We start from the raw sequence: 24,978 nt of genomic DNA, 5'->3' as shown, positions 1-24,978 counted from the left end.
GCCGTAGGGATCATCAAGGCCTACCGTAGGCCTTACTTCTTACTTACTTCAGTACAGGAACCTAGGAGTGACTTGGAAAGTAATAAATATCTACAAAGAAAAACAAAATTTTGTTTTTGAAAAACAAAAATTGTTAACTGTACCATCAAAAGTTGTCCAACTCTAATTAATATGGAATTTGTATTAGTTCTAATAGTAATATTAGCTCTGAGGTTATAGAAATGAAATTATAATATTCTTACCTAAATCTACAGCTAGCCAATCTTTAGAGTCTTCGCCTTCTAGCCTGGGTATCAGGTCAGTTGAATGTCTCTTCATTTTGTAGAGTTTCCTTACGAATTCTGCCATTCCTAGCATATGCTTTAGAGATTTTCCAGCCACTACAACTACATAATCAGCATACTGGAGTTGTTTCGGAAGTGATGCGACAAATATATCGACTGCGTTTTCTTTCCTAAGCACATCTACTAGGTCTTCAATGTCAAAAACACCTGTGATACCTCCTGCAAAATACAAAATCGTTCAAGATGATAAAAAGTATTAAAAATTATTTTCTTTTACAGATTAGCAACTAAAAATACCTTTATTTACCCTTACATGTTCACCCTGCCATACAATTAAGTTCAAGCCGATGACTCACTGTATTTCTACTACTTGGTGTTGGTAAAACCAACCTGGAAGGCCTGGATTCTTCCATTCAAGTCGACCTATATAAATTTCAAAGAAACAACGCTAGGATTAATTTTACATATTATATAATTTACCCACCATGAGAAGAAATAGAACATGAATTGAAATTCTAATCATTACTGTATCAAATTTTACAACAGTAGCCTACCTTATAAAGTTATATATTTTGTATAGAGATCAGACATTCTTATAACACTAGGCCGTTGGGCCCTATTCTTTGCGTGAATGGAATATAGAATATATAGATTGGATTTTGTATGGAATTTGTAAGTTTGGACCCATCACCCCCCAAATGGGTCTTTCCAGATTTTGTTTTTCGGATCATGCAAGATCTGACGTGCACTTGCACATAATATACGCATTCAATGTGATCAAACCCTTAGGCCCCTCAGGCATTTCAGAGACGCTGAAATTATTTCGCGTCACTTACTATTTAGTTCACTTACTTAAATACTTGAGGTCGTTACCAAGTAATGGATTTCCAGATAAGCAGTGACAACATTTCTGTCACATACATGAGGCCAACCCAGCGTAGGCCAACGAAGGTGGTGGCCAGTGAAGACCAGCGCTGGCAAACCACCCATCCACACATTGGTGCTGGCCAATGTTGGCCTTCATTGGGCCAATATGTAGAAACGGCATCAGGGATCACTGTCATTTTTTAGGAGTCCACACTAGTCAACCTAATGCGTGCTGTTTAGTCGTCTGTTATTGTGCTCTGCTGGTTTGATCTGTGTACTGTCTAATTGAGTTGATTTTCTGTGAATTGTTATTTCGTTACGTTTTTTATAGTTCTTATTGTGTTCATTCTAAATAATATTTTCAATCTCCAACTCCATTTTCAATTTGTCATTTTGAATGCGGCACTCCGTGTAGCGAACGTTAGCCAACGTTGGCTGCCGCAGGCCTTGATTGGGCAGGCAGTGTGAATGGGCAGACCAACGCGGGCATGCTTACCAGGCTGGGCCAACTTACTGCACTAGTGACTGGGCCATTATCTTAGTCACATACTTAGGCATGAAGAATGAGACAAACACTATCCTCAGATCTTTTTTTATTTTTATATGAGCAGCAGATCATAGATGGCCGGTTCATGAAGCCACAGTTTATGTGGCTCTTGAATAGGCCTAGTGGTAGGCCATGATGAGGCTGCTGGTGTCTCACTTTTCTGAGAATTTATCCTTAGGCATAGTCCACATATTGGTTCAGTCGCTAGCCCAGCCTAGTAAGCTTGGACGCGTTAGTCTTGCCTTCCACACGGTGTGCTCAATCAAAGCCAGCGTTGGCAAGCGCTCGCTACACGGAGCGCCGCATTTGAAATTGAAACTGGAGAATTGGAGATTGAAAATATTAACTAAAATAAACACAATCGAAACTAAGCTAAAAAAACAATAAAGGAACGCAATAACAATTCACAGAAAATCAACTCAATACTCAATTATAGATTGCACAGAAAAACAAGCAGAACAAACGACAAAACAGGAAACAGCTTGCATTGGTAGACTAGTGTGGATGGGTAATTTGCCAGTGCTGGCCTTCGCTCGGAAAAAATCAGGACGATGGCCAACGATGGGCTACGAAGGCCATTGCTGGCAAAAACCAATCTACACATTGGTGCTGGCCAACATTGTCCATCTATAACTAGATACGGCATTATGGTTTCTATTGAAAAGCATTTTATAAGGCTATATATATATATATATATTTACACCAATCTACCCCTTGAGAGGTAATGCAACCCGCTAATATAGACACTAGTATTAATAATAGTTGAGGCATCAGGGTTCAGGGTTCAGGGTTTATCCGTCTTCCCAGCAGTCCTGTGGCTGTAGGAGTCGTCATATTTTAAGGATTATCTCCTGTGTATGTATGTTCATCTACATATTCATTTATGTAGTAGTATGGCCGGTCAGTCAAATATCCTCTGAGCTGCTTTACGAAAACTCTATTTCCTGTGATTGATTTCAGGTTTTCAGGTAGCAGGTTGTAGAAAAAAGACCCTGCATATGTTGGGGATCTGCTATATTTTCTTAGTCGGTGTTGAGGTAGGTTTAGGTTGTGTTGGTTTCGCAGGTTGTAGCTGTGGAGATCCGATCTTAGAGTGGGATTTGTGTTCCTTGCTTGCACTATTGATTCCAAAATATAGAGCTATATGACTGTCAGAATTTTGCTGCTCTTGAATAGGTCTCTGCAGTGCTCAATCCTATCGACTCCTAGTACCGTTCTTATTGCTCTTTTTTGGATTCTCAGTATTCTTTCAAGGTTTGTTTGTGCTGTTGAACCCCAAGCCGCAATGCCATAACGAAGGTGCGATGCGAATAGTGAGTGATATGCAATAAAAGGCAGTGCCTTCATCTGAGATGTGTCGTATTCTTCGGATCACATAGGCTGCTGAGGATAATTTCTTACTAAGGTGGTCTATATGGTGCTGCCATGTCAGGTGGTTGTCTATTAGTATGCCAAGGAATTTTGTGGAGCTTTTTGTCATTATGTTGTCATCTATATGCTCCGTTTCTGCGCCATTTCCTGTAGGTGTGAAAATTGATGTGGACTGTTTGTTTTTGTTCATAGTTAGTTGTAGTCTATTGCATATTGTGGTTACTTCCTCTATTGCCGGTTCAATTATATTTGTTATTGGTGTGGTCTTCTCAGATGAGATAAGTATTGTGGTGTCATCCGCAAATAAGATGCATTTTTTCTCACTCTGTAGTTCCTTTGGAAAATCATTTATGTACACCAGGAAGAGTAGAGGGCCCAGTATGGATCCCTGGGGTACACCTCTGGTCACTGGGCGAAGCAAAGATTTGTAGGTAGTGGTGAAGTTGTTGTTATGGTGGTCAATCTCTACATACTGTAGTCTTTCTGATATGTAGTTCTCGATCCATTCAAGTACCTTATTACCCTCAATTCTCAACTTTTTCAACGCATTACGTCCTATGTCGCTAGGTATGTGTCACAACTATTATACAAGTTAATAATATGACATGTAGGTACGGTATATCAACCTAAACATTGATAAGGTTGCAAGATAATATGAGAAAAATATATATCAAATATAACAGATATTACACTTATTATAAATCAGTTCAAAATAAGCTAAGCTGAGCTAACGAGTAAAATAAATAGGTAGTCTAACTAAAATAGGAGAAAATAGAATTGTACATAGGTACTCACTTTGAATATTGTATCCTTCGAATTCACTGCTAATAAGTTCTTCTTCTGCAATACTCTGAAACCTTTCACGCTCTTCATTGACATCTAAAATTACTGGCGCATTATCTTCGCGGAAAACTTCATATTTTTCTATTTTCAAAGCACTAGGAATTGAATCTGGGTCTTTTGGATTATCTCGGTCATTACTAAACAAACGTCTGTTTTGATTACAAGGATGGATGAAAACTCTGTTTAAATTATAATTCGTAGGAAATACTTTTCCTTTTGATTCTAAAGATCTGAAAATTCTTGATAAACGAATCGTAGTAGAAATCATTGCTCGTAGTACCTATATAGAAAGACGAATCTAAAAATGCATAACAATAAATTGTTTTGAGGTTATGTTAAGGTTAAGAATGCATGTTGTGCAGACGCGATTATCCTCTTATCTCAAAAAAACAAAACAACAGTTACTTCCAACTTCAAATATCATTAGTTCAACTTGAATACATTTTAAAAAAATTGAAGTAGATAACTTACCACTTGATACTTTTGTAAAGCAGGAATAACTAACCTATACGCAGTCTTCTAACCAATCTAACTGAAAAACTTCAGAAAAATGCCCAATTAGTTCCTAAATTCCATGCCACAAATAAGCAAGAAATCACCGAAATTTTGTCTCGTCAGTCAAGATTACCATTCAGTTATTGAGATAAGTTGTAGCTTCACAGCCCTTTTTTTCAACTTTTGTCTGCAGTTTAGCCTACTACAAAAAATGTGAATAGTTATTTCAAGATTTTAACGAGTAAAAGTGTCTTAGTAAATTGCTATTGCTTCTGTAAATTCAAGAGTTTTGAACAAGTCAGTCTACTTATCTGTATTTGGTTTATTTTATCTTGATAGAATAGTAAGTTTTAAAGGCTTATTATAGGCATATGCGTTTTTTTAATATGAATTTTACTGCAATGCTGCAATCTTAAAATTGCACTTAGGTAAATACAGTTCAGTTTAAACTTAATAAAATAGGTAGGGAGTTTTAAAATAAAGATTTTGCAAGTCAATCCTCTTTTTATCTCTACGTTACGCGATGGTCATAAAAAAGTTTTAAAAATCACACAGTTTTAGATTCGTGAATAGATTTGTTTTGAAAATCCACCGGAATAGATTAAATTAGGCCTACATACATAACTTGCTTGGTTTTTTATTTATGTTTAAGCGATATTAATAACCCTACAAAGATACACAATCATACCTTTGATTATTAATTCTTAATTATGGTAAAATAATTTGATACGTGATAGTAGAGGTAAAAATAAGAAAAAAGTTCTTATAAACATAATTATATCCATGAACGCTTCATTAGCGAGCTATACAGAGTGAAAGATTTCGCCCGGAATTCAGTACCTCTGGTGAAATACACCGATGCTGAATTGTTTGGGGACTGGTTGAAACATATGGCACTGGGAGGTCATGAGATCCCATATGGGGTCTCAGGCTTTAGAATGCTTAAAATTGTTTTTTTGCACTTTATTCAATACGAAATGACATACAAAATTCATTATTATCAATTTAAGATGTCATATGCTTGTGGCCAGGTGTAACACTTCATAATTTTTCAGCATGGCCCACAGTGACAATCGACCGAGACCCCAATTGGGGTCTCATGGCAGTCAAGTTGTTTTAAAACGTAGTATAGTGGATTCATATGGAAAAATATCTGCAAAATTGAATAAAACTAGTCTGGAAGCTGTAGTGTTAGTATCTTTTGAGAAATATGCAAAAAATCTAACAAGAAAAACACAGACTTCTACGTTTGATGCTCAATAACTTTCTTTAATGACCAGTAAACAAATAATTTTTTCAAATAAAAATTGTAGAGAATTTAATTCTGAAAAGAATTATGTAAGCTGTGTAAACTAAATTTGAATAAAATGTATTCTTATGTAGTACATTACACCACAAAAATTTGCTGTTTTATGAGGAGAGAACTAATAACTCATGGGTTTAATATTTTCTTATTTAAAACAAAATAAATCAGCTGTTTCGGAACAGCTGTTATTTAAATCCATGTTTTATTTGTAATCAGCTACAACCTATGAGTTATTAGTTCTCTCCTCATAAAGTGTACAAACAAATTGTTATAGGCAAAATCGAAAAAAGTTTACACTGCAGGCACCATTGAGATGAGAACATTTGCAGAGCTGCCTGGGAGGTCATAAACAAGCAGGTCTTAGGTTAGATGTTTGGAGGGAAACAATTGCAGAAAGAGTCAGAGACATTGTCAGATGATTGAAAAATTCCACTTTGGCTTATCCACTTTTGTGTTGAAAGCAATGATTTATCTAATTGCAGATCTATGGCTGCAGCAGTCAATCATTGCTTTGGATTGTGAATTTCCCCAGAAACACTAAAGATAGCAAGGACACTGACAATCCACAAGAAAGGAAATACTGAGCTCCCTTCAAACTTATTTCGATTGTACCAATAATGTCTAAGGTCATTGAAACCGAGATGAAGCTGCAACTCACCAGCTTTTTTGTAAAGAACAATCTTCTGTCTCAATCCCAGCATGACTTCAGAAAAATGGTTGTTCAACAGCTATAGCGTTCTTCTAGCCTTGACTGGGAAGATTCAGAGTGCATTTTATTGACGATTCACTTACACTCATGCTATGTGACTTGAGCAAGGCATTTGACTATGTGCCCCATGGTATTTTAGCTAGGAAACTTGAAAAGTATGGTGTACAACTACAAGGAATAGTATTGAACACTGTTAACAGCTACTTGGAGGGTAGGAGGCAGGTAGTCTCACTGGTGAAGAGATTATCACCAATAGTAATAATGAAGAACCTGATTCCAGCTCACAAATTTGGTTTCCACTTTTGACAAAGTTCATAGAATCACCAATATAATAGAAAATTCATTGGAGAAAAATCAATATGTTCAGCAGTTTTCCTTGATGTGGCACAGGCTTTTGACAAGGTGTGCCATGAAGGTCTAATCAGCAAGCTCCATAAAATTCTTCCAATTCAACTACTAAATCTCCTAGCATCATACATCACAAACAGACTATTCAGAGTCAAACAGGTTGATGAAGTCTCATTCTCAACAGGAGTTGAAGGAAATAAAGGCTGGAGTTCCACAATGCAGTGTTCTGGGACCAATTTTTCATGTGCTTTATACAAGCGATATTCCTGAGATGAATGACTTAACAATTTCCACTTTTGCTGATGATACTGCAATATTAGCGGAATGGGAAACAGTTGAAGAAGCGGCCAACAAATTGCAGAGCGCTTGCAACAGATTCAGTGAATGGACTGAAAAGTGGAAAATCAGACTGAATGAGTTAAAATCAATCCACGTCAATTTCACAGACAAGAACATCCATAATCCAATCCAAATAAATCTGAATAGGAATGTTGTACCACAACAATGCTAAATACCTTGCAATGACTCTTGATGCAAAGTTGAAATGGAAAGTGCTTATCAAGATTAAAAGAATATTGAGCTAGGACTAAAGTGGGGTATAGTAAAATATACGCTTATTGACAATTGGGTAGACAATCTCATCCCTCACTTGACAACAAGATTCTCATTCATAGACCGATTCTAAAACCCATCTGGACCTAGGGAATTCAGCTGTGGGGCTGCTCTAAAATAAAAAAACATCAATAAAATCCAAACAAAGGGTGAGCGTGCGTGTTCTTCGTTGTTCGTGACGTCAATTGCGATTTGAGGAAAGACATGGTTGTTGAGGTTAGAGTTCTAATTTGAGGTAACATATTTGTTGAGGTCAGCTCTAATTTGAGGTTGTGGTAAAGTGGCGAGACGTGAGTGATGGATGACTCAGATGAAGAGATCTTATTTTTGGCAGTTGTGGTTGAAGCAGAGAAGGAGGCACTAAAGAAAAAGGAAAAAAATGTGGGTACATCCCAATTTTGTTGCCCAACGAACTTGTCCTGTTCGATGAATAAGTGTTCAAAATTTGAAACTGATCAATCCTTTCTGAAGTTATTGTAGAACATACAAACAGACGGACAACGACTTTGGCCTTCAGTAAGTCAAAAGTGAGAACTCACTGACGCTCGTTCAATAATAAATGCTTTATTCAACCAATAAAAATAAATTACATTACAATTGCATTTGAAAGCAAAAAAGCATTTCATAATAAAAAAGTAGTAAGCAAAATCCTATGTGTAGATAAAATAATATAATATTAAAATAAAATGGGATATTCAATGGATAATAATAAATGAAAGGAAAGTGCTTTTGAAGAAATAAAATAACCAGTAACTATGCTTATGTAGTTACTGTAGCCTGGCCATGTTCGAAAGAAGCAGAGCTCGGAAACAGCCGAGCCCTCATGAAGTTACCCGAGCGCAGAAAAATTCCGACCTACCCTCCCTGCACTAGGAGCGCGGCGCGACGCGGTTCCAACCCCGAAAAGTCCAGAGACTTCGAGATCCGCGCCTCGCCGCGCTCCTAGTGCACGGAGGTATCACATGTATTTAATTCCATGTCGGAAATTCTCCGCGCCTCGCCGCTCCACCGACCTAGTGCACGCTCTACTAACTTCTGTCTGCTGGTACATAAGGAACAGTGACTTGCATCCAGATTTGCACATCCGCTACTTAACCAGCGAGATAAGACGATTGGCAGCCCATCATGAGTCACGTCTTAACCCTTCCACTACCAAGCGGGGTAATTGGACTACCCCAACCCACATTTTCCCCATTTTTTTGTAGATAATGTTGTTGTATTTCATTGAAACCTTGAGTACTTGTTAAAAACATATCACTTTAGTTGTTTTTTCTCATAAAATCATTTCATTCCTCTTATTTTTTCAATTATTAGCAGATTTATCCTTGGGGTAACTCTATTACCCCGCTTGGTATTCCATGTCATGCAATTTTTTGGTATATTCCATCCATTATCGGAATGCATAAGATATAAATTTAATGTCCAATTATCATTTTTCGCCAAACCTGATTCATAATGATCACTTGAAATCTAAATTTGAAAAAAATTGCTTCTCTATAGCCATAATTTAATTATTTGACAACATTTCCCCTACATCTATTTGATAGAATGCTCAATTTTTTTGTCCTGTCAGTTTTTGATTGAAAACATATTTTTCAACAAAAGAAATTTATTTTTAATTATATTAAAAGCTTTTGTAATGCATTTCATAGATGAATTAATGGAAAAAATATAGAATAAAGATATAAAACAGAAATCTTGTTGGGGTGACCCAATTACCCCAGTTGGTATTCCGTGTATGTGAAGAAGGTTGGTAGTCCAAGGGTTAATCAGCTCGACAACACAGAGGTCATTCAACTCCTAGCCAACACTCAACTCACAATAAGATTGAAAAGAACGAAGCCCTTTGAGTATGAATAAAATTAATCAATCAAAATCAAATTATATAGTGTAACTAATAATATTATGTAGAACAGAGCTGAAGGATTAAGTGGAAGACTGTAAAATTTTTAAAAGTATCATATTTTACTTTTAATGTTAAATTAAAATTAATGGTTAGTGAAAGTGACTAGTTTTAATAAAATCCATTGGACATTTTTTTCCAATTGAGTCGAAAATGTATTTAGTGATCAATTAATGAAGTTTAGTAATATGTCAATATAAGTACCGGTATACAACCAGCGCTTAAAAAATCGATAGTTTTTTGTTTTGTTAACAACATAAAAATTGATCAAATATAACAATTAAAGTGGATGTCATTTAATAAAATATCGTTTATAGTCGTATTTTTCAGTAAGAATTAAATGATTGCAATTACTGTGAATGATTAAAATTACTAGACTAATTTATTATAGACCTTATAATTAAATAAAAAACTCATATTCGTGTCTAAATATATTGATCCAATTTTTATTTATGGTAAATATATATAAAATCTGTACAACCATGAATGCATACAATCGAATAAAAATTAAATTATAAGTAGAAATGAAACAATTGTAGAAAAACACTGGTTTGATCACACGACAGAATAAAACAACATGACATTAATTTTTAAAGACAATTAAACGTTTTTTTTAATACATCAATCAAATTATTCCTCATAAAGTAATTATTATAAATATGGCCATTACACTCTCCTCAAAGTCATCTGAATTCTTCAAAAATCTAAAATGACCAACTTTTTTAAATTTTCCTTGGTACATTGGTACTTTAATATCGATGTTAGAAGGTGGTAAGATTTAGGCTTTCAATAGATTATATTACTATAATTTTCAAATGTTAATTACAATTTTACTATAATTATAACAGATTTTCATGTGTACAGGGACAAGCAAGAAAATCGTATGGTTTTAAAATGACTGTAACTAATACAAAATAAATATAAAACTGGATGAATTCAGTAATCAGAACATATCAATTACAAAATAAATTGGCAGTGATACCAAACGACAAGATTGCGAAGGAAATATTTAATTTCCAGGTATAGTTGAAAGAATATGTGAAAATTATCACGAATATTAGACTGGCTAATCAGATAAATAATATCTGATAATTTGCAAAACAAAAATGTTAAACTCGATTAACCGACATAATAATATGTTTTCAAATCTGTTAATAAAATATTTTATCCATATGTTTATTTTTTCCAATTATTTTAAAACCACCCGCTTTTTATGCTTGATTGTTTCTAGTCTCCAACAACTTTTTAGCCTGAGGCTTGTTGCAAATAGGAAACTTTTAACTGTTAGTAGTACTAATATTAAGAGTTTTTACTACAAAATATTAATTCAGTTTGGTAATTTGTGAGTTTGAGGAGCAATAGACCTCCGTTCATAAGTTGAGATTGAGCAAATCGAGATAAGTTTCAAGCATTCAGAGATAATCGAGCCTGTAGCTGACATCGGTTGTTCAAGCTGCATATTAGATCTCAAATAAGTGTAATTAGTGTTCTATCCATTTTCTAGTGATAATTTCCTACTAATAATAAAGGAATGGAATGCGTCCTTAGTACTAATTATGATTGTGGACCTCCATCTCCCAAACAAAAAATATAAATATTTCCAATTCAAATTTGAAATCTTCTAGTCAATCTGTAGTTTAAAGGCAATTAGTCATTTGTAATAGTTTGTAAGGGAACAAGAAGATATAGTTTTGAAAGAAAAAATCAAGGAGAATCTGAACGAATGAGGTCATTCTAGAGAAAATGCAAATAGGCCTACCTAATTATAGATTGAAACATAACTATTTTAGAAAAGTCAGATTTCCTTAATAACTAAGTTTATCTATACAAGATAATGTATCACATTATTTTTAATGGTACCGTACTACAACCAGATAAAAACGAAAAGATAAATTCGTTAATCTGTTAGTTATTCTACAACTAAAAAAATAAACGTTTCCTACAAAGTTTTTTAGATTGTTAAAATTTCATTTGAAAATTCGTAGACTAGAAAACTAGATGAAAATCTATCAATAATTAGGCATTAGAATTTGCTACACATGGCAGGCTGAATGTCATATAATTTATGAAATGCAGTGGAATTAACATAAATTTCATAATAATATTTACATGTTTTAAATAATTTACAACATAGCTATGAAATAATTATCGCAATTCATTTTGAGTTTCTATAAAGTTTGATTACGTCCAGTCTTGATAATATCTCTGGATAATCTAGAATTTTTAATGAAGTTGAATAATCAGCACCAATTATAATTATTAATACTGGAACAATTTGAACAATGAATTTCCGTGATTATTAAAATGACATATAATTTTAAATAGTTCAGCTACCAAGAGCGTTAATGCACAAGAGTCTTATAACTAAATTCATGATTTGGAAGCATAGCAACAAAGCAATCAAAACCGAATTTGAAAAAAATAAGATCATACGCCAAGGGGAATGGTTATCCTCACAGCTAGAACGTATCTAACCGCATAGATTGTTCAGAGTTGGTGAAAATTATGGCAACTGCTTAATATTTTGTTACAGTCAGTTTGGCTGCAAACCACACACTTATCCCACACCTACAAGAGGTCACCCAGATATGCGCGAAGTACGAGGCGCGGAATAGTCATCCAATTGACAAGTCATCCTGTACAAATTGAAGCTTGATAAATCTCCTACCAGTTTTCTTCAAACTCAGTACTGACAAAACATGTATCTAATTTCAAGCTATAATTTTGTAGAGGATACTCATGTCGCTAAAACAAATAGTTTCCGAGATATATAGTAAACAGAAAAAATGTTACTTATAATCCACCCCCTCCTTCTTAGCACAGGGGGTTGGAGTGAGGACTTTTGATATACATTACCTAACTATCATCAGAGTTGCGTAAAAATACCTTATTTTGAGCATTTGCTGCCTGGACTAACTTGAGAACTTATCATTCGGTTTGTTTAAATGAGTTAAATGCTTAAATACTTACAAAAGTAAAAGACAGACAGCACAAGATGAAGTAATATTTTGTAATCTGAATTATTTTAAAGTGAAATTTGTTCTTTTATATTGAACTGTGTTTTTCATCAAGAAATTGTGAACTTGTGGACTGTTCTTTCTCATGTTAAACCTTTTTTCCCATTTTCACAATTGTGAATGGTAATTATTATTATTATTTTTTTTTTTGGTGATTCGTTTTTTGAATCCACCATCGAGTTAGTAAGTATAGGATGTCACTGATAAGGATTAGTATAAAAATAATGGATTGTTCGATCATGTGGCAGCACAACATAAATTGTGATCGGGGTTGCTGCGTGATAATATGAAGTAACAATAACTCAAGACTGCTCTTAGATGGCTGACCGGCACAAAAAATAAGACTTTCTGCTTCATTATCGGTATCCGCTAGTTCAGAAACCAACTGAAATGAGAATGATGTTTTAAGTGTGTCTTAGGCATTGCATCACATTGAGGTGCGTACAGACTTTCGCTCTGCTCCGCAACCGAACGTCACTCCAGCAGAGCGATTGATGATCGACCGGCGAGCAAGAGTGGTTCGACCGGGGAACGTGAGAAGATCTAACATCTTCCGTAACGTTCATGATGGGTGCGTGGGCGGAGGGACTGTGGTTCGATGGTGGTACGAGGGAGGAGCGTGCTCGGTGCGGGTTGGAAGCGCGAATATGTGTACGCAGCTTTAGATGTGTATATGTGCAAATGAACGCTTGGTTATGCATGACAAGCGTTCAGATGAGAAACAAAATCTGAAAGAGCAATAGGAACACTCACACTGAACTACACTTACTGGTCACGTTCAGTGTGAGCAGCTTCATGCAAGTCACAAAGTGTTCCAATGGCACTTTCCAGATTTTGTTTTTCGTCTCATGCTTGACGTGTACTTGCACATACACGCATTCAATGTGATCTCACCCTTAGATGGGTGATCGGCAGAAAATCAAATGATTTGTTCCCTCATCATCGGCATCCGAAAGTTCAAAAAATGCCTTGTAATTTAGAAAAAAAAATATGACCTGGATGCCTCAGGTCTGGTGAAAGTTTTCTTTCTAGGAGGAGATGACTATTAGAAAATCTAATCTCTTCATTTACTTCATTATCTGCCACTTATCCTGTATTTTGCAATCGTCCTAAAATGGAAAGGGCCATCTCTTTTAGAAGTAGGAGATACAAATCCCTACTTCATTATCACTATTTTTATTGCCCGATGGTTCAGAACCTACTGGAAATGAGATTACCTTCTAGAGGTAGGAGGAACTTAGATGGGTAATCCGCAGAAATTCAAATCTCTGTTTAAACATTGTCATCACCCTGTGGTTCGGAATCCACCTTGAATAAAATTACCATCTAGAAAGAGGCTGTTAGATGGGAGATTCGCAGAAAATCAAATCTCTGCTTTGATCTCATTATTGAAATCACCCGGTGGCTCGGCATCCACGTAAAATGAAATTACCCTCTACATGGATGGGTGATCGGCAGAACATCATCTCTGCTTCAATGTAATTATTACTATCACCACCCTGTGTTTCGGAACCCACCAAGAATGGAAGGACCATTACGTTCCCCATAAGAGAATCGAGTAAAATGTTACTGTTACAACATAGATTCACGATAGGATGGCCGCACTGCGCCTGGTGGGGAAGGGTCCGTTGGTGACGTCATCGAGACTCGACCACTTCTTGAGTCCATTCTTGAGCGCCTCGGCGGTGACCTTGTCCTCGCAGACTCGCGACATGGCCTCGAGCTTCTGAGCGCGCTCCTTGCTGAGTGGCTCGCCGGGGAACGCGAGGTCGTTGGCCTCGGCCAGTGTGCGCAGGTCGAAGTAGTACTTGGCGTACACGCTCGACGGCACGTTGATGTTGAACTGCAGCATCTCCAGGAACTGCCGCTCCAGCTCATTCCTTCCAACAAACAAATGCCTATTTTAATGCAGAAATATAACAGACATAAATAATTATTAATTAATCCAGAACAGTATTTATAAACGATGCTTTACCAAAACTTTGCTTATAGAGAGATCCACATTATAATGGCAATGGAGATAGATAAGCGAACAGCGTTCAATAGAATAGAATATCTTTATTAGCCTCAATAGTAAATCACAATTTGTCATATAGGCCAGTCAACACAATACAATACAATACTCTGCCGATTATCTGCCTTGCCACTGTCTTCCATAGAGGATACCTGATACAGTCATGATATATCTGATGTAATAATAACTGTTCATTCTTGTTTTAAATAATCAATTATATTTTATTAGTCAAAAAGGGATTTTCCAATAATTGAATAATGAATTTTCATAATAGAAATTAAATATTTTGTTGATTAATTTCATTTCTACGTTGGCTAAACATGATTTGGCAACGTTGCTGTTCTAGAAGAGGATAGTGCTATCTGCTTTGTCGAATGATAAGGATAGCAAAACCAATGTTAATCAAATACTGCCATTATAACGTGGACCTCACAATAGAATAACTCTTGCCTAGCAACTAAGTACTAGAATTATACTAATCGAGTACAATATCAACCCACTATACTTGCTCAAGGAGCAATAAATCCTTATTTAAATAAGGAAACATTATGAATGCATAGCTTATGCATGAAAAAATACAATGTTAAGGATTTTCCAAATATATTATCATCTTGATCGCAATGATGAGCAGCGGATTTTCTTTTTGCTGGTAATGAAATTGATAGTTAGCCTACTTAAAAATATTGATGAGTTGGCATTATTTTTTTCAGTTTACGTCTATCATTTTATTTTATTCCATCCCATCATTTCCTGTTATTAATAAAATTGGTTATTATGTTATGCATTTTATTTTCTCTCGTGATTTGGCATTGTTTTTATGGCAAATTAATGTAAAAATACTTAGAATATTTTGGATTGATATAGGAGAGTTTTCTTGAAAAAATAATAATGCTGTATTGTATTATGTAATGTTAAACGTTAGTCAATTCCCACCAGAGATTTAAGAGTTTTTTTCTAAGCCTTAGTATTTTTCTAAACCTTAGTGGGTTTTTTTTCTAAAGCATTAGTGATTCGATTGTTGTATAACAACTCTAATCTAAAATCGTTTCCATATTTTAACTTACATGTCTTCAACAGAAATGTCCTTCAATATCTGACAATAGTCGACATTCCACACAGCTTGGTCATCCCATACTTTTGATGAGAGTAATATGGCACCAAGAACAATCCTTTTCCATGTGGCAGGAGTGATGTCTAAATCTGCGTATGTTAACAACCTGTTACAAAAATAAAATATTTATAAAAATAAACCACAGATATAATAAAGTGTCAGTCAGAAGAGAGTTATATGCTTATTTAATCGATCAGAAGTGGCTGATTCAGAGCTTACGAAGAACTATGATCAAATGAGAAATAAAAAAATTATTTTGGAATTCATGGAATAGTTTATTGCTTAATTTAATGATTGAAATGAAGATTTAAGAGAGCTAGAGAAAATGAATTGATAATATAGAGTTCCTTATTACTTTCATAAAACAAATTTGCCGAAAATATGTCTTCTCTATGAGTTGATTTAAAAATACTTCTCCAGTTCATTGTGTACGTTCTGTGTACTGTAAATTGTTCCAGTTCCATTCTAAATTGTTCCATCACGTGACTAGTGCAAAATGTTCCCATGGAACGCCATTTCAAAATCGTTGGTTCAAGCTTTTGGCGCGCACATATAAAGTTGGTTTACACTAAAATGTGTCGTTTACTAGCTGCGTGAATGAAGAAAGGCTGTTTAACAAACTTACCGTCTAGAAAAGTGTGCATTTATTTTATTCCATTACTCTAAAATTTTCTATAGAGAAAAATTAATTTAATGAATGGCTATCCAACATCATATTGTTGGTTATGTATTCTATGACTATGCTATGGTAAACAACTATCAGCGCATGCGCAGAGAAGCAAGCAGACTAATCGACCAATGAGAGCTCAGATAGTAGGAATTGTACCAGGTCGGACAATTTACCACGCTTCGACTGTGGGGCAGGATTTTGGAACTGGAGCTGGTTTCTGGTACAGAATCTGTCAAAACTCTTCCCATGGAACGCAGAACTTTTTACCTGGTAAATTGTGAATCGGACAATTTACCACATTCCATGTACACAGAACCATTGTAGAATGTGACTGTCGATGCAACCAATGTTTTACCTTTGTTGAATGTTAAATGGATATAAAACTATAACAAACGATAGTATGATGTATCGCAATTATAAAATGTCACTAATTACTTTTAAATCTAGATAAATTGCTCTCATGTTATATTTTTGCTTCTCAATTATCAACTTGGATATTCGTATTTCTTATTAATATTTATTAGGTAAAGTAATTAGAAGAGATTTGAATCATTTATCGAAGAACGAGTAGGTTAATAAGAAGAACACTTGCCTTTCTAGATATACCAATGTGATGATAGCACATTCTGCTGTTAATTGAGCCGCGTTGAATAATGTTCGAACAAATTTATATATTTGCCTATGCTCCGGATTATGTTTATCGTAGTCATCTAATACACCATCTCTCTGCAAAAATAAGTAAAAAAAAAAACATTGACTATTACGTACACACCTGCTTGTTAGAATTTAAAACAAATACTTATAGAGAAAAATGAAATAACAAGAAATAGTACGGATATAATAGTCATGTCCGTAAGTCGCAAAGTTTTTCAGATATATGCGAGAAACCCAAAAATGGCACCTTTGAAAACCACTCCCACCCACTTACCACAACGGGGGTAGGGGTGAGGACTTTTGATATGTTCACCTCCTTACTACCCTAAACAGAACTACAAGGTCAAACATTGTTTTCCAAACTTCCCCCTCTATATCCTTTTTTGAGCTTTCATTGCCTGGACTATCTCTGCAGAACCATTTTTCCTCCAAAACTCTTGTGCCAAACGAAGTTTATATAGGAAACTGGTGGAGTCGATATTGTACTTCCTGGGTAATTCAAGACAATTATTTTGCACATTATTCTTCATGTTTCTGTACAGTTTTGTTCTTGTTGTTTTTTCTTCGAATTCTGGAATTTAAGTTTGGCTTTCATAAGAAAATGGCCAGATCTACACTCCGCTCCCCTCCAAACGTTTACATCACAAGATAAGGCGATTTGTAACATAATCGATAATTGATCCTACCTTTTATCATCGAAAATATAATTTATGGGGAATATCAGTACTCTAGCAGCTATATCTTCCGATTGTTGGTTGTTGTCTTATGTTGATTAGTCTTATGAATTGAGTGAGTTCAGATTCAATTAACATGGAAACGATGCCAGTCTCTATCATAACCGAATAAAATAATAATGATATGTGCTTTTCCATTTCTAAACTAATTTAACGGAGCATCAAAATAGATTTTCAAAATAAGTTCTGTCTTTAAAGGTTCATTCTATAATGTTGTAATCTTACTAAATTTGATGTATTCTAACACTGCAAATACACAACATTTAATTTATTTCCTTACCGTTAATGGATGCATTTTCTCATCGAATATTTCCATATTCCTCTCAGAAGTTCTATTTTTTATGTGGTAATATATTGCTAAAGAAACACATTTCACTGTGTTTTTCAAATTTGGTTGAGAAACTGTGCTATCATCCAAATAAATAGTAGAACATGAACTACTTTTCTTGAGAGCTCCGCTACCAGCAATCTGAAATAAACAAATGAATAAAATGTACAAGGTAATTCCTTAGGAGGTAATAATTTTAGAAATTGCCAATTTTCATAAATATGTTCAATTTTCAAATATCATATCTCCTACATGTATGATGTTTTGTATTAAAAAAAAAAATGAGTTGAGCATATTTGATTAAAAGTAGATGTAATGCCGTATATCGATATATGATGAGGGTAGTATGCGACTATGCTATTCAGTCAAGATGGACATGATTCGATTAATAATGATGATAAACTCAAAATAATTAGTGAAATGGTGGTTCAAACATTATATCATTTGCATCTTATATTACGACAAATTATATCAAACTATCTCCTAATACAAAATGACCTTTCATATAAATGATATAGGTGGGTAAAGTATATTTCAATCATCTTTTGAAGAGCTCTCACATCTTCCATTATTTTCAAAACTAAATTTATAATTCATGTATTTTTTCATTTGAAATTTACATTAAAAATATTTTAATTAAACCAATAAGTAAGCAATTTATATTTTCCTGAAATATGGTGTAACCAACAATCAATTGAAATTGATGTCATAAAATAAAAAACTTAATACAGGGTCCATTCAATAAGTATCGGAACTGGCTTAAGAAATAGAAGGTTTATAAATTATTGCACGATTCATCAGATTATTAAAATTCTTCAAAATACATTCCTCCTTATTCGATACAATAGTTTAACACGTGCGTTACTCGTCAAAATTCGGCGGGAAATCGGTTTTCGGAATGCTGCTGAGAGCTACTGTCGTCGACGCCGATTGACCGCCTCCAGAGTCAAACTGCTGGTGCCTTACTCGTAGAGATCAGGGTTCCTTATGGCTTTTATGAATCGCACTATATTTCCTACTCCAATGGCCTCGTCTATCTCACTATTTAATCTGGTTGTGACTCTCCACACTCCATCGTCATATTGTTACGAAGTAAATTCTTGACTAGTGAAAGGAGATTAGTCGTAGGATTTGTGAAGCGATCTCGGGGTCAACGAGCATTTTAACCTTTAGCCAAATGCGTGTCAAAGTTGGCGCAGGTGGCTTATTATCTTTCTTCTCTCCAACTCTCAGTAGGAGAGCCAAGGAGTGGAGCTAGAGTCAGTCTAGTGGATAGTGGAGAGTCTAGTTCGAGAAGCATACTGTGATAGTAGAGGGTAGCCTAGCTGTTAACCAGAACGCGAAGCCAGTTATAACAAGCCGATTTTCCAAAGCACCATAATCGCCCACCTACAGGGGTATATTTTCTCGGCTGGAGTCGAGATCTCGCACCAGCGAGGAGGATCAAGAAGGCGCCCACCACCACCAGCGCGATGAGGTCATCATATCACAAGGTAGCACTTATCCAGTGACGACCTGCAGAAACCTTTAGGAGACCATCAGGAGCCGAACAGGACGCTGTAGGATCCGGATTGGGACCGAAATCGAAGGAGTGTTACTAGAGACCAGTAGCACAAGCCCGAAGTCGTCGCCGTTATTCCTGACGAGGTGAGGGACCTGGGTACCAGACCCCCTCTGCTGCGGCAGCCTAGTGAGAACTGTGACCGATCTACTATCCTACCTAAATATACCATATCCCGTCACCTCCAAAAAGGAAAGCTCTTCCCGTCTTACCCGGAGATTCCGTGGTGGACCTCAGGGACTTTACCGGCAACGGAAAACACCACGAGGAGACCAGCCATCCCCAAGAGATCACCCATCCGGTTGTTCCAACCACCGGCACGAAACAGAGCGACCGGCCAACACCACACTAGGGGCTGTAATCCCTACTGCAGCCCACCCCAGACGCCGATTGATTTGTTCCGGCCCAGGGCGGCCCTCGGAGCTCGAGTAGAGGATAGTGTGGACCAAAGTCTACTCAGAACATGTAAGTCCCTAGATTTTCCTGTACATTTTTCACTCGAATGATTTCAATGCTTTTTATCTCTGTACAAGATAGTGCCCAGTTGACGAGTTCCTAGCTTCCATAAACATTTTATACCACTCGAAAATTCTGGTGTTGCTCAAGATATCCCCTCAAGCCTGGTTAGTGATGAAGGCGTGAGTCGCTGATGCGGGTTATCGAGTTAAAAGCAAAACTTCACAGAGAGATCTTAGAGCACGCTCAATTTTGACACAAAAATTGGACTATTCTATCTCGACGAATATCCACAGTCGACAGAACCAAAGTGCTCCTAAATGGTAAGAGACCCTCTATCTAGCCTGACAGGTGGGAAACCCATTAACCTTGACACCTATTAACATTGTAGCAGTCCCGATTCTTGAAGAATGGACCCAGTACACTAACATGAATCTAATGTTACTTTTCTGTCGTTTAGGAACTGGTACTACTGTATTATTTTGTACTACTAATAGAATAATTCACTTGTTGTTGGATAACTTTTACTTTCAACGTGGTTTTCATTACTCACTTGTTGTTAGATAACTATTACTTTCAAAGGGATTTTATTCTTTAAAGGGAAAATAAAGCTGCTTGTAGGTATGTTTGAAATGCATAAATTAATCAAAAGGAAACTGACTATTCTTCGAATTTAAATGTGTTATCTGATAAAGTCCTTGGATTTAATGGTGACACCTAGCCCCTTCAACGGGGCAAGTTAGCAAGCTGTAGTAAGAATATATTTTTCACTCGCACATCACTCTCTCTCTCTCTCTCTGTATGCAAGCTCTTAGACCACACATTAATAAACACTGCTCACTCGGATGCCAGGAGACGACTGCCAAGTTCCTTACATTCACCACAAACATTTCAGTAGTCTAGTCAATCACATGTGGTGGGAGGCAAGGGGTCAGAATTGAGTACTCGGCCTTTAAAAATATAAAATATAACTACCCTATCAATTCCAGTATTAGAACTATAGAGTATTAGAACCAGCATTATACTTACATGATTCTGACTCTTCTTCCTCACCAAGCCATCTGAAAAATTGCATAAGAAACAATAAATAATAAAACATACTTTCATATAGAATACTAGAGTAAGCTAAATCAAACGTTATTAAAAATAATGCATTCAGAAAATGTATAAGTCTTTTTATTTTAATGCATCTTAATAAAAGTAGCCTATTCATGTTATTATTTATGTAGGCCTATAGCATAAATTCAATTTATATCAGGTAAGTTTCACTACTGATTGGTTCGGTAGACCGAATCCACGCATATTTTCTAATTACGACATATTTTTTTATGCTTCACTCACATTTTCCTTGTTAGTAGAGATGTTGAGCATTATGAATGTATTGTACAAAATAATATTAACTTGATTGCTATATTTGGAATACACTTTACTCTATATTATACTATGCAATCAACTTCAAATCAAGGTGTTTTAAATTTTTAGGTAATTTCAGAATTGTGGAAGTATACAAAAAAATTATTTGAGCTATGATAAGACTTGAAAACATGCTGCGTGTACAAAAAAATTATTCAGTAAGGTACGGTAAGCTACAGAAAATTATATGAAGAAAACGTAAATATATTATGTACGGGCCTAACTTATAATTAAGTTACAAATTAAGAGTAAACTAGAAAATGTGGGGGAATAGCTTAATCAACTTACTTTCTGAAATAACTTTAGATCTCTCCATAAAAATTGTTCCTGCTTTTGGATGAAAGGAGGGATCTTCATTCCAGTCTTCTGGTTCTCTCTCACTGATATGTTGTAGATTACCGATACTTTCTTCACCTTCTGGTAAATATTCCTCAAAATTTTGCCCAGTATCTTTTCTTCTTTGTTGAGGACTTGAGTATGCACAACAGCTATTTTTATTCCCCATGACTCAAGTGAGACTAATTCACTTGATTTGAAAAATTAGGCAATTTCAAGAGTATTTAGCATTAATTAAAAACCTAATGACTAAATGCTATTCAACGACACACATTTTATTTACTAGCTGGGTGATCCTAACCTAACGACGTAGGCAATCTGTGAGGAGCTAAACAATTAGGTTAAAACTAAGTAGAGATTCAATTTCATTATTTCAAACTCAGTTTGATAATTGAATACAATTTTACAATGTAAAGTTCCCGTTAATTTAGATCTATACGTAGAAAAATTCTTACTGATAAGAAGGGTTAAGTCAAATTCTTACTGTGAAAATAAACAAAGCACACATCAAATAATTTTACAATTAAAAATTTAGTAGGAAAGCATGTAAACAAAAAATATGCCGGTCGACCGTAATAACATCTATTTATAATTGAAATACACGATTAACATTTATTTAACTCAATCACAGTTCACAAAAACACAGTTTATCGGGAACGGCCATATTTAATTACAAGAGCATGTGTTTCTGTGTTTGACGTTTTGATAATAAACTATCTAATGAATTTATTAATTGGAAGATTTTACCAAATTTCTTAAATAAAGAATTGAAATATCTGTAGATTCAAATGTATAATGAAATTTTATCATATTAAATCATTAAAAATTGAACATTCAATGACAGATTCTGTTTTTTTTTTGTTGGATTGGCAATGAGCCAAGGAGCTTAAAACTGTGTACTGACACAGAGAAGAGGATTCCTCCTACTTTGTGGTACTTACGAGCGTTGGGCCAGGCAAGCGTCATATGAGCCTGGTTCGCACGTGAAGACGCTTTTTGCCGTATGGGCAAGCACAGCTGATGTCTGTTTTTGAAGTATCTGCTGAATCAAACTGAATGATTGAATTATTATTTCTCACTCTTATAGAATAGAAGTCATATTCCATACCTGACATTGTTTCTGTATCATTATTCAGTCTTAAGCTGGGTTTACATCAAAGTTACTAGTAGCTCTGTGAACAGTAGATCTCGCGCAGTTATAAACCGCAGCCTCCTCTTATACTGTCCATCACAGTAAATCCTGTCTGTATGTCGTGTCAGCGAGATATCAGTGTGAAAACGGCTAATGGCTGTTGAGGTTGGTGTATCAAAAATGCTAGCATCAAAAGCTTATCTCCTTCAAGACATACTGGCAACAGGACAGCCCAAGCTCAAAGAAGAGAAAGTTCGAGAGACAATACTATGTTATTTTAGTTATTAATTACATGCATTATTGCACGCAATCAATAGTTCATTTGATTATTCACAATGGAGACAACGGGTTTCCTCAAATATGTGTCCTTAACAATAAAAATTGTACACATACAAATGAAAAGAAATAATGATAAAAATAATACAAACTTATGCAATAATAGATAATACAAACAACAAAAGTAACACCTAATTCAAAAATGAAAAATACAACGATTCCAAATACTTATGAAAAGAGTAAAAATAAAACAAATTGAGAATTCGAAATTCCAAAACTTATGAAAATTAAAGAATATTATAACAAATAATGAACAAAAATTTTATCAATAGAATAAATAACATTAAATAACTGAACGACATCCTAAACCATATGCACATCCACACTGATACACCAACTATTTATTTGATCAGATCATGCTTACACAAGATTTAATTCACTTTTTGCTTTAAAAAAAAACGACTAGCAGTCAGATATTTTACAATAAATGAACTAATCACTCACTGGACAACAAGATCTTTCGGTAGTTCCACCATCGGAACTTATTATTAAATCACTTTTATCTTTTAGAAAAAACAACTAGCATTTATTTATTGTAAAATATCTGACTGCTAGTCGTTTTTTCTAAAAGCAAGAAGTGATTTAATAATAAGCAGTTCGTGATGGAAAACAACATTGAAGAAGATTTAATTATCATATAAAGCTTTCCGGAATTTAGCGCAGGAAAACCAGAAGAAATCTAGGCGCCCAGACAAGCTGTTATAAGTTCTTTGCATCCTATTTAATGTTGCATAAAAATTGCATTCAATGAAATTGCACTCATTTCTGAATTAGGCATGCAATTTATATTCTACACAGCTGCTGAGTTTTTACCAAGTTACATTGAGATATTGCAATGCATGCGTCATGGCATGCGATTTATAATCCACTCGACAGATGATTTATGATGAATAATTCTATAGTCTGATTTTTACTCTAATATTGGTGTAAGAAGGAGACTCCTTTTACCTTTTATATTATCCTTGAAATGCAAAATTTCTAGAAACCTTGTATAAACGTTGGCGCTCAATTTAAAAAGGAACATACCTGTCAAATTTCATGAGAATCTATTACCGCGTTACACTGTAAATGCACAACATATAAACATTTAAAAATTAAGAGACACGCCAAACCGTCGACTTGAATCTTAGACCTCACTTCGCTTGGTCAATCAATGAAATGTTATTAACTCAATCCCTATAGATTCTATTAGATTGAATGGAACTTGACAAACACATATGTTCATCATGTGTATGATATGATATGTTTAATCTGATAGAGTCTATAAGGATTAAGTTATTAGCTTTGGTGTAAATGTAGCTTCATTCTGGTATTTTTTTCTTACTGTAGTAATATTTCTATTTCTCTCTTTATTAATCCAATTTCTTTGCAGTTTCCTTACATCCTCCTCTTTTCAACTTTCTTCTCTATTATTTTTATTATAGAATCCTGCGCAACTACGCAATTTATTGGAAATTTTACTCTTCTTAATTTTGTATTTATGAGAATGCTTCCTATCATTAGTGGTTCTGTGAACAGTAGACCTCACACAGTTCTCTCATTCACAAGTATCTTATGTCACCTGTTCTAGTTGATTCAGTTGAATCACAATTCACAGTTGAGTTGTAATATATTCTTAAAAACTGTTATTTGTTTTCTCCAAGATTAAATACTCACTTACGTTAATAAACTCAGTTCACGTTTGAATTTTTATCCCATATGATGATTTATCCAGTTCCATGATAATATTTCCATCTGATAAAAATATTTCTCAACTATTTTAAAATTAATTTTTTCAAATCAAGAATATTATAATTTCTTCAGCATTATCAGTGGGTTTTTGATTTTTATCAAACATTTTTAAATAAGTGCAATATTTCCAAAGTTTTTAATTTATTGTGATTCGGTATTTGGGGTAAAAAAGTCAACCTTTGGGGTGTCAGCAAATTCAA

General features: G+C 35.0%; 2 protein-coding genes across 5 annotated transcripts in view; both read right to left on the bottom strand.

Annotated features, from left to right (window-relative positions):
* Positions 1–5,005, bottom strand: part of LOC111050052 (anoctamin-10) — a 29,461-nt gene extending 24,456 nt beyond the window's left edge. For 3 of the 4 annotated variants that reach the window (XM_039423618.1, XM_039423617.1, XM_039423619.1), the window contains exons 1-2: positions 4,384–5,005; positions 243–503 (exon numbers count right to left, since the gene is read on the bottom strand). The gene's annotated coding sequence lies outside the window, so the exon portion shown is untranslated. The remainder of the gene's footprint in view (positions 1–242; positions 504–4,383) is intronic. The other variant, XM_039423621.1, reaches the window with a different exon arrangement.
* A 4,698-nt stretch (positions 5,006–9,703) lies between these two features.
* Positions 9,704–22,291, bottom strand: LOC111050054 (cyclin-Y). Its single transcript, XM_022336292.2, has 6 exons — positions 21,532–22,291; positions 20,860–20,891; positions 17,766–17,954; positions 16,690–16,823; positions 15,381–15,533; positions 9,704–14,182 (listed from the first exon to the last, which is right to left on the bottom strand). The coding sequence occupies exons 1-6, from the start codon at positions 21,746–21,748 to the stop codon at positions 13,888–13,890; spliced, it is 1,020 nt and encodes a 339-aa protein (XP_022191984.1). The 5' UTR covers positions 21,749–22,291; the 3' UTR covers positions 9,704–13,887.
* Positions 22,292–24,978: the final 2,687 nt, after the last annotated feature.

The sequence above is a fragment of the Nilaparvata lugens genome, chromosome 3 (assembly GCF_014356525.2).
Source record: "Nilaparvata lugens isolate BPH chromosome 3, ASM1435652v1, whole genome shotgun sequence".
Classification (NCBI taxonomy): domain Eukaryota; kingdom Metazoa; phylum Arthropoda; class Insecta; order Hemiptera; family Delphacidae; genus Nilaparvata; species Nilaparvata lugens.
This window is presented reverse-complemented; position numbering and strand designations above follow the sequence as displayed.

Coding starts and splice junctions, on each gene's coding strand:
- LOC111050054 (XM_022336292.2), bottom strand. CDS start 21,748: ATGGGGAATAAAAATAGCTGTTGTGCATACTCAAGTCCTCAACAAAGA. Junction 17,955..20,859: donor GGAAGAAGAGTCAGAATCAT/GTAAGTATAATG, acceptor TGTTTATTTCAG/ATTGCTGGTAGCGGAGCTCT. Junction 14,183..15,380: donor GACATTTCTGTTGAAGACAT/GTAAGTTAAAAT, acceptor GTTTGTTGGAAG/GAATGAGCTGGAGCGGCAGT.